Here is a 10,339-nt window from a genome sequence, read left to right on the forward strand (position 1 = left end):
TTTTATTTCTCTACTGGGGATGGACCTAAATCATGTTTTTCATGCTTTACAACCCTCAAATTTGGTGGGATTAAAGCAATTATATAGAGAAGGTCTTTTACAAGAAAGTGTTTTACATCTCCATAGAAATTTAATAGACTGATTTCCAGTAGCTGGAAAAGTTTGTTTGACAAACTGGAACATTTATGTGTGGTAATAGAGAAAAACTGCAAGATAACAGTGAGAATCCACAAAACTGTGGATCTCATTTTTTTTCACTTAACTGGACATTAAAATGATATTTTACATAAGACTGAAATATGCAAAAAAGAAAACACTATAAACTTTTGGACATTTGAAACAAGCATTTCAATTTTGATTTATATCCTTATTGAATATATTCAAACCTATTTGAGTTGAATGGAGTAACATTTAACTACCCTACTGTAGATGTGAATAGGCAAAACACAAAGGCTCCCAAGCTCAGTAAAATTTAAAGTATAATTCAGTTAGTGTAGGGTTAGAAATTCTAACCCTACACTAACTTAGAATATGACTGTCAAAGTTTAAGAAATCACTTATTTTTCCTTCTTTGTATTATAGGCTCAAATAATTCATTGATAGAGTAACACTCACCAAAACACAGGCAGTGTGCACATCCTGGAGTGTTAAGATACAAATCAGGATGACAAACATTTTCCCAACAATGAAGAGAATACCTCTGCAAAAGAAGTACAATGCTGTAATACTTTGCACAGCTTCTTAGCTTGCTTTTTTATGAAATTTAAAACAAATGCTTCTTGAGAAAAAATGTAAACATTTTATATGAGATACTGTCTTCTTCTTAACCATAAAACCTGAAGGCAATCAGGCTTCTGCTCAGTTTTTCTGAAATGTTGAGACACCTATATAAAAATCCTAGTATAATAGTCCTTGCACTAAAGCAACATGGACATGCTGTTTTTACCTGGAGTGCATGTGCCCATCGTCCTAAGCACAAGCGCCCATCTTGATCAGCACATGTGCTTCCGGACGATGCCGCGGCCATTTGAGATCCGCTTGGACTCTGCTTGTGTTTAAGATGTAGTCTGACTAAAATGCGCTTCAACTGAGCAAAAGTCTGTTTTCCCCTCATTTAAGCCTGTATTATTTTTTTGGTTGCCATGAAGTAGCTGTCTAAGAGTTTTCATAGAAATGCATTGTCTTATTATTTATTTGTTTTTAATATACCACAATGAATATTGCAACAACATTAGCATTAATATACGTACATTTTTAAGTTAAAGTGAAACTTGCAGATGTGCCTTCTTGACTTTTGGTTGTTCCTCTTAGATAAATCTATATGTTGCATCAGTTACTTAGCGAAACCTCTAAAATAACATACCTGCTCTCAGGTCTTCTTCCTCTGGAGAGGGGAGTTGAGTTTAGCTTTTTCGACTCTGTCTCCTTTTATAGGTCCAGCTCATGCGTTCAGCATTGTCAAAAACCACACATCCCCTTCAGGTGATAATGATGCAGTAAAATCCTTGCATTATACAACCAACACTGAACACAAAATACAAATCCATGAAGCTGCAATAAACACTTTTTCTTCTGCAGGATGCAACTGACAGGGAGCACACAGGGAATTGTTAAGCCCTCGAGTTTAGTGAATCCCTGCTATATTAACTTGTATTTACATGGCAAAGAATGGAAACGCTGCTGAACTCAATGTAAATAAAGGGAAAGGAGAACTGGCTGAGCACATCATTAAACAAAATGTCATGTATGTAGATGGATACAGCTTTTGTAGGCTGAGGACACACCCTATTAAGAAAAAGGTGATTCTGAGGAGCAGCATAGCAACAAGAACTCAGGTTTGGACATTTTGCCACGTGCTTTATAGATAAGAAGGAAGTCAGCCTTTCCAAAACTGATCCTTCGCACTGAAAAGTGAGAAAGAAAAAAAAACTAAAATTTGTTTGAACGCCAAAAAAGAAGTAATTGACAAACATGTCGATATCTATTAAAAATCATTAAATCATATTAAAAAAAATTGTTTTGAAGATTTTAATAAACGTGTTTGAATTTGTTTCGCACCATTTGTTTTAGATCAACTGGAGCACAACTAAATGAAAGACATTGCTGATGTGCAACTCACAGAACACAATTCAGGTACATGTACTCAAGAATTTGAAGAGGAGAAACTTTTATTGTAATTCTGAAAGATAAAAAATAAGACCACAATTTCAAAACAACAAAGTTGCAAAGCACAAATAGTTTTGCAACATAATTTCGGGAACATTTAGAGCAAAACTGAGAATGTAAGAGATTTTGATGTGCAACTTACAGAACACAATTTGAACAGGTGTAAAAGAAAATTGTACTTGTGAATTGTTTTTATTCTACAATTATTACAAACTTATAATGTAACTTTCTCTGCAACTTCAAATTCACACTTACAATGCACAAAAAGTTTTGATTCAAAATCACTACCTGAGCCACCAGAATCTGACAATAGATTAGACAAAAAAGAAGAAAGAAAAAATGGTTGATACAAATAAAACGATTTTTTATTATTTTTATAAAAAAAAAAGGAGAAGAAAAAAATGGTTGATGCAAACACAGTAATTAAAAAGAAAACATTTTATTTTTAAACCTAAGCCAACACACTGGACTGGGGAATTGTCTTCCTTACCTATTCAAATATTGGGAAAATACTCTTAATTGAAAAAAACAAAAGACTTGATTTTGAATTGTTGTAGAGGAGGTTCAAGAGTCATCAAGATACAAGCTTCCCATCCAGGCTTACTAGATGGGAAGCAAAATGTCTTCCCAAACATCTTCCCATGCAGGAACTGGACAGGAATGTCTACGAGCCGATTTACCAGAACCTCAAGCACTGCACATGTAAAAACAAGTACAAACATGTTATTTTTCTTCCAGATTGAGGAGTCCGACCAAAATGTGGTTTTTGGACTTACAGAGCGCATCAGAGAGGCACACATACATCATGAGCTGTGATCTTTAAACCCTGTAGTTTCGTCATACAGTTTGAGCTGTAGCTGAGTACAATAATTGAAAATATCATACAGTGTATGCCCGCCTTTTGCCTCTGATCAGTCTGCAGATTCTGGTTCTTGGCATATGGTATTCCATGATGGTGTCTCTTTAATGTAGCTTGCCAAAGGTCAGAGACATAGGACGTTTCTCAATTCACAAGAACGCGAGCATGTTCTTAACAAGAACACAGGAAAGTATGTACTTGAGGAGAACAGGAGAATAAATACTGTATGGGCCATTTAGAACAACATGTGAATTCATCACATTCAAAGCTAGTCTGGAGCTGCATTTCACCTGCTGTTATTAATCGTCTCTTGATAATAATAAATTCTTACTTTTTTCAATTAGTGTGGGAATAATACTTAACACAGTCAGATAAGAACAAAATCAAATGAACGATTGGCCAAATAAAGACAAAAAAAAAAAAAAACGCCATGAGAGCCAGTGGGATTTCACACACGGCTGTGCCAAGAGAGGGCTGCTGCAGACGGGTTAACATTAGCCCTGGCTGTGGTTAGACTTGGAGGTCTGCTGGTCTCAACATCAGAACCTGCCTTAAAATTATGCACTAAATCAGTAAATAAGCCTATAGTGAAGCTTAAAAGCATAAAGTTCTCGCCTCAAATTATCTTAAAACATAGTTTTGTAGAGCAGAAACAGGAAAGTGAGCTTTTCATTTTGTTTTTCTTACCAAAACTTTATTTAAGAGAACTTTGACTTTTACTCTGAGCTCTGTGAGTGCAGCTGCCGCGGTGCATGCTGGGACAGTAGTCCATCTCGAGAACGGACAAGTTACTCTGATGCAAACTTGGTAAAGAGGGAGGGGAGAGAACAACATCCAGGGACTTTGTCTGATCTCAGTCTTCTGTTCTTGTGAATTGAAACAGTGCTGGGGCTGAGGCTGATGACGTTTCACATACACATTAGAACGCACAAGTACACATCTTGAGAAACAGCCATAATTTCTTTGAGCTGATTGTTTTCTCCTCAAGCGCCGTGGAACATAGGATCACATGCCCCTGTTCGAGTGTCTTGTTTGTTTTGGAAAGAGAGAGTTTGCAGAGTCCAACAAGAGATCAAACTTGCATCCTCTTAGCCTAATGATCAAGGTAAATACCAGCATGTTTGCAGTACAGCTTTAACTTTAAGTCTTTTATAGTGTGGGTTTAATGAAATTATAAGTTCCAAATTAAAGGTTTTGTTTAGAGCTTGATATGGAAATAATATGAGATCACAGATGACCTGGTGAAACCTACATTAAATACTGTAGTGTTAGCTGTAACATAATGCTAAAATTGATTAAAATAGTTAATGATCAGATGCCATATTTGGATAAAAGGTTTAAATAAGAAAACCTAATACGACCTTTTACGCCCTATTGTAAAGGCGTTCCAGTGTTTTTAAGTGTTTTTAGACTAGTTTGTGACCAAACAGTGGCACCAAAAGGGACATGAGACCAGATCATTGAATTCAATACTTTAGAGACATTTTATTATGATCCTAAAACAATTCATATGTGAATGAACAGTTTTACACAATTTTTTAATATGGCTTTTAAAGTTCAAGTGTGAATCCAAAATCATCCCTAATTATTTCTCTTCTATCACCCACCTGTTCAGTACAAACTCCATATATGTGGACCTCAAAAGGAGGATTTGATGCATTTTGTTTTCTTTAAATAGCAGGAGTCTTGAAGCAGGGAGGAGCTATTTTTCAAACCCTGGTTCAGCTTTCAAAGTAGGTCCATGTAAAAAACATACCGTAATAGGAGAACACACAGGGGATGTTAAATCGCAGTGGAAGAGAAATATTTTAACAATTGAAGAATATGACAACAATACCAAAAGATCAGCTGTAGATAAAAAAAAGAGTAGGTTTATATGCTGATGAAGGTTCTCAGTCATCCAGGTCATATTTATTCCATAAAAATTCAAAAAATATCCACTGGACATGGTTTTCAAGGTTTGAAGACGTTTCGCCACCTCTCCAGGAAGCTTTCTCAATTCAAATGAATTGAAAAACTGCACCAAATTGCACCATTGGTGCAATTCATTTGAATTGAGAAAGCTTCCTGGAGAGGTGGCGAAACGTCTTCAAACCTTGAAAACCAAGTCCAGTGGATATTTTTTGAATTTTTATGAAAAGAGTCGGTTTATGGATGAGTAGGCCTTTAATCACTTGGTTTATATTTTTTTTTAAATGGGGTTAATTATGTTTAATTTTTACAGCACATGCAATGACATGTGTCCCTCTTGTGTTATGAAGAGACCTTTAGATGTCAAAAGATTCCCTTCACAGTATAATATCAGGGTTAAAAAAGAATCAACTAATAGATATTTCATATAATTTAACATACTACTGTAGGTCTTAACTTCAACTTTGTATTAACTGTAATCCCTGTTAATAGGACATTTCTCAGGATCCATGGTTCTCCTCTCACATTGGAAAGCAATAAGTACTTAAGAGCTCATAATTCTTAATTTGCTCACAATATATATATTTTGACTTAGTAAATTCTTTCATAGTTTGTAGATTCTTAGAGAGTCATTAACTCAAATCTAGCTGCTGCACTCCTTTCACTGAAAAAAACATTTGAAATAGAGCAACATGTAATGTTCCACTCTAATATCCCTTTAAAATAAGTAAAGTATCACTTACCTTGATGATGTTTAATTTACTTAACTAGTTATTCTAGGTTTCAGTGTGTTCTGTGTGGTTAGCTTTGTTACAGTCTATACAGTCTTCAGTCAGTTTATCTTCTGTCAGTGATAATGAATGTTAAGTGCAATGATGCGTGTCATGTGTGCTGTTCTTTATGTACCCATGGCTTTGCATACAATCAAATTATTCTTTCCCTACAAAAGCAAATTCCAAGACTACAGGGGAAATTAGATTTTTTATTTTAATCATTAAATACTTCAGGGCAATCATCTTTGGACATGCTAAGGGAAAAAACACCAAACAATATAACTTCTCTAATAAAACCAATGTATTTGCTTGACAGGAAAAAAAAAAAAAAAAAAAAAACACAAGATGTTCCTTTTCGACCACTAGAGGGCACTATCTCATCTCCAGTGAAAGTGGAGATTCTCAGATCTGGCAGCACAACAGAACAGTCTGATACTTTAAATAAAAATACCCAACCTTCTGATTAAAAATCTTAGAAATATCTCTCCATAATTAGAAACCATAGTCAGTGAGATGTTTTATTTCTCTTTTTCTCTAATCCAATCATCTATAAGTTTCATAAGCTTGAAGGATGCTTTCATTAAACACAGTCTGCATGAATGTTATGGTTGGCTGCTCATCTTCAAAATTGGTTTAACCTCATCTCCCAGATTTCCATTCTCCAGTTGATAAAGAAGATATCGTGCAGCATTACCTCTGTGGCCCATTCAAGGCTATAAGGTCAAATATTGGTGCAGTTACAGCCTGTTAACACCACCTTATACAAAACAAAAAAGAAACTAGAGTAGGAACTGACGACGACATCACACGCTTTTTGTTGACCTTTTTTCTTTATCCCTACTATATAATCTTAATGGTTACACGGTGGGAGTTCATAAGTGGATTTTGAGTATTAGTGCCAAAAGCGCTCTCCATTTTGACATCTGCTTGATTTTCCTCCCATTTATAGGATGAGAAACAAACATTAACTGCTTCTTTCCAGCTTCAGGTCTCTCAGTGGTTTATGATTTGCCAGAGTGGCCCTTTGAACCTTTCATCCTTCATGGTGGGGTAGAAATGCCCTTCCAAAATTGGCCTCACTTTGTCCTAACTGAACAGAAATGTGTTGGCAGTTTCTCCTTGCAGGGCAGGTGATTAAAGCCTAATGGGGGCTCCTGATGTGATTGCAAACAGAGGCAGGAAATGTCTTTCCTTTAAAGAGATATATTATTAACTTTGAAGCCTGTAGAAAGGTTCTCACAGCAACATCTGAGCATGACACCGAGGGCTTGGACCAGAATCTCTATTAGGGCTTGAAATGACTCAAGAGGAGCCGTGAGTCACAACCCCATGAGAGGGGAATGTTAGGTCTGATCATGTTAAGCGTCAACCAATAATAAAGGCAACTCATCCATTCGTCTGGGTTTTTTTAGTATATTTGGACAGTCTCCATGAATTTCATGAAAATTGAATAGCAAATAAGTTATTTTGTTTTTTGACAGCTTATGAGTACGGTGAAAGTGGCCTTATTGTCTTAAGTAGCAGATTTGCTTCTCAAAAGAAGGAAACTGTGATATTTTAACTGCAGCAAAGAAGGATGGGAAGGGACATGGGGAATATAAACTTTTTAATTAGTTATTTTTAAATATGTAATGTACCAATACAACAGCAAGTAGGACACATTTAGTTATAAAAAACAGAAATCCCATTTTTATTAGCTTCAGGCTCAAAAATAACTAAATGTGATTCTGTTTTCAAGATTTAGCCTCGGTGAACCATTTTTTATCCAGCATTTTATGCAAGGGTTTTTATCTGTGTGCTGCTCTCTAAACTTCAGTATTTATCAATAACCTTCTTAGCATCCTTGAAAATACTTTACCTGTGCTTTTAAAATTACTTTCTAATTTCTAAAGGTCTCAATTCTGTGGCCATCATGAATAAACAGGTGCAATTCATGTGGGAATAAAAGGAAATATGCTTTTTATAAAATGAAACTTATTTCTCATTTCGTTTTCATTTAATTCTACAACTAAAAATAAGCTGCTGCAAACTGAACAAAGATCCAACAAAATACACTTCATTCAAAGCCTTAAAACTCATTAATAAATCACCTTGATAAAGGACATACTGAAATCATTACAAAACCATGTTCATTATACTGTTCAGTAGTTTATCATTTAAATAATAAACTTGGACTTGGCTCAACATTTAATGTGATTCCTACCCTAAAAAATTAAATATTGAATTTATTCAACTAAGTTGATCACATTAACTGGTTCCACTAAACCAATTTATTGCATGAAAACAGCATTATATGTTTATTTATGACATAATAATTAAAGTCAAACAAATGTTTTGTGTTGGAATGATAAAACTAACAAGGACAAACATGCCAGTTTAGTTCAGGTTCATTTTAATGAGTTGCATAAAAATTATCGGAATCTAATTGGTGGAAATTATTTAATTTCATATTGCAGTTAAACAATCTAGTTTAGTAGAGCCAGTTGACATAACTGGATTAAGTAATTGCAACATATACATTTTGTAAAAGTAAATTCTAATAACATCACAGTGGAATAGAATAATAATAATTCATGGTTGAATGGAAAAACAAAAGCAAACTTGAACAGAGCCCAAGAGACACACTTCCATCTTAATCCACAAAAGATACAGAAAAAGAGCTGCAAAGATCTGGGAAATAACAAGAATTCCACTTCCACGAACTGTTATAGATAATATTTACTTTCCCAAATACCTATCATGCTTACAGTGATAAGAGCGTTGAAAAGGTTTAGCTGTTTACATTGAATGAAATCGGCATATGTTCAGTGTAAAAACATTATTTGACGTGTTAAACTAAGCATAAAAAAGTTAAATAAAACACTAAAGCAGTGTTTCAATTTCAATTATTTTATGGGAGTTAATTTTGGACAATATTAATTAGCATATACACAAAGTAACTATCAAATAACAGGATTGTGTTGAAACCAATCCCTTATCTTTAGTTGTTAAAATGTTTCTTGTTATTTAAACAAAATTTAACCTGCATCTGGTCGGCATTAAAATGTCCTTTTTGGTTGTAATCTGATAAAAAAAAACAGGAAGCAAGCATGTATAAAGCAAACAGCATCGATATTTAATTTTTTTAGTGTATTTTTCTTCAAGATTTCTGCATAAACTGAGCTTAAAAGAATTTTTTTTTGTTTGGTTGTTAACGTACATTACAAAACATTTTGCTGTCCTAAATCATGTTAATGCGGTTTTAGTTTGTGAAATAATATTTAAATTGTAAAGTAGGTGTTTTGTTTGGCACTCCTGAATTTTTTTTCTTCATATCTATCATATTAGTCTTTTACAACAAGCAGTATATGTATTTAAGCACAGTCTATTGTCTAAGGACATTAGTTTCCTTATATCTTGCAGGGGAGATATTTGGTACATCAACAGATATACAGTGGAAACAACCATCGACATAAACATAAGGGCAATATGGGATAATCAATTAGGTCAAAATATTATTTTGATTGCCCCTAGAGGAAAACCAAGATCAGGAGGGCACTTATGTCTTGTGAGAACATAATATGAAACCAAAAAAGCCTGCTCCCAGCAGCGATTTGAAATCAGGATCTTCTAGTTGAAAACCACAAAACCCTAATGTTCTTTGTTATGCATAGAAATCATTTATCCATCAGATCGATGACAGTTAAAAGTTTAAAGTTTTTTATTCAAAATAATCATTGATTGTGTTTAATAAACGTCCTTTGCATTGTAGGAATTTTGCTGTGTTTAATCATAAGTTACTATTGCATCGCAGTGTTAGGTTTGAGTCTGATTTGTGATTCGAATAATTTTAAAAACCAAACAATAAAAAAAAAAAAAAAACTGGGTTGATTTTAATCTGGGATTCCTTTGAATTGGATACGTTTGGATATGATTTAAACAAGCTGTCCTGAATCTGTTGGAAATTAATTGGGTTCAAATGAATTGGGCACATAATCACATCTTAATGGAGAGTATTGTGGGAAAAAAATAAAATAAAAGTTAGTTTAACTTGAAATTAAATTCATTTAATAGAATTCCATAATTAGATGTTTTTCATTTAACCCAACCTTTTTCAACTCTTTCAGGATGTAGGAGTCTTCATGAAAAATCTGTCTTTTTGTTTAAAACATCATCAGACTCCTCCTGTATACTTGCATCAAACATTAATCTAAATGTTGTTTTTTTTCTGTCCATAGGGGGGCAGCACAAACACAAAGAAATCCAGAGAAACGTGGATAAATAATATTGTCTCCCTCAATAAGAGTGATGCTTTCATTTTATTTTTTTTAACCTCTCTGTTTAAACCTTATTGAACTCTTGCTCTGATTCTATGCTATGCTCGCATGTCTTTATTACAGTTTATAGGCAAACACCTGCAACTTAAATGCAAGAAGAAAATCAATGTGGATGTTTAATGTGTACATAGATACATTTCTACTGCCATTGTCATTTTTTGTTTAAGTGATGCAATTTAATCAGTATTTTAATTTTACATGTTTAGGTAAAATTTGGTATATATTCCTACTGTATGCTTGATTTCTGTATGTAGACAGGCCTTTGTCCTAATGTATATATATATTGAACAATATATATATATATATACATTAGG

General features: G+C 34.0%; 1 protein-coding gene across 2 annotated transcripts in view; it reads right to left on the reverse strand.

Moving 5' to 3' along the window:
• LOC107082970 (serotriflin-like) overlaps positions 1-1,600 on the reverse strand; it is an 8,586-nt gene extending 6,986 nt beyond the window's left edge. Inside the window, exons 1-2 of one of the 2 annotated variants that reach the window (XM_015371870.1) lie at positions 1,251-1,600; positions 616-700 (exon numbers count right to left, since the gene is read on the reverse strand). In XM_015371870.1, the coding sequence (XP_015227356.1) occupies positions 616-700; positions 1,251-1,330 (165 nt within the window). In that variant the 5' untranslated portion in view covers positions 1,331-1,600. The remainder of the gene's footprint in view (positions 1-615; positions 701-1,250) is intronic. The other variant, XM_015371871.1, reaches the window with a different exon arrangement.
• Positions 1,601-10,339: the final 8,739 nt, after the last annotated feature.

The sequence above is a fragment of the Cyprinodon variegatus genome, unplaced genomic scaffold (genome assembly GCF_000732505.1).
Source record: "Cyprinodon variegatus isolate N-32 unplaced genomic scaffold, C_variegatus-1.0 Scaffold66, whole genome shotgun sequence".
NCBI classification, from domain to species: Eukaryota; Metazoa; Chordata; class Actinopteri; order Cyprinodontiformes; family Cyprinodontidae; genus Cyprinodon; species Cyprinodon variegatus.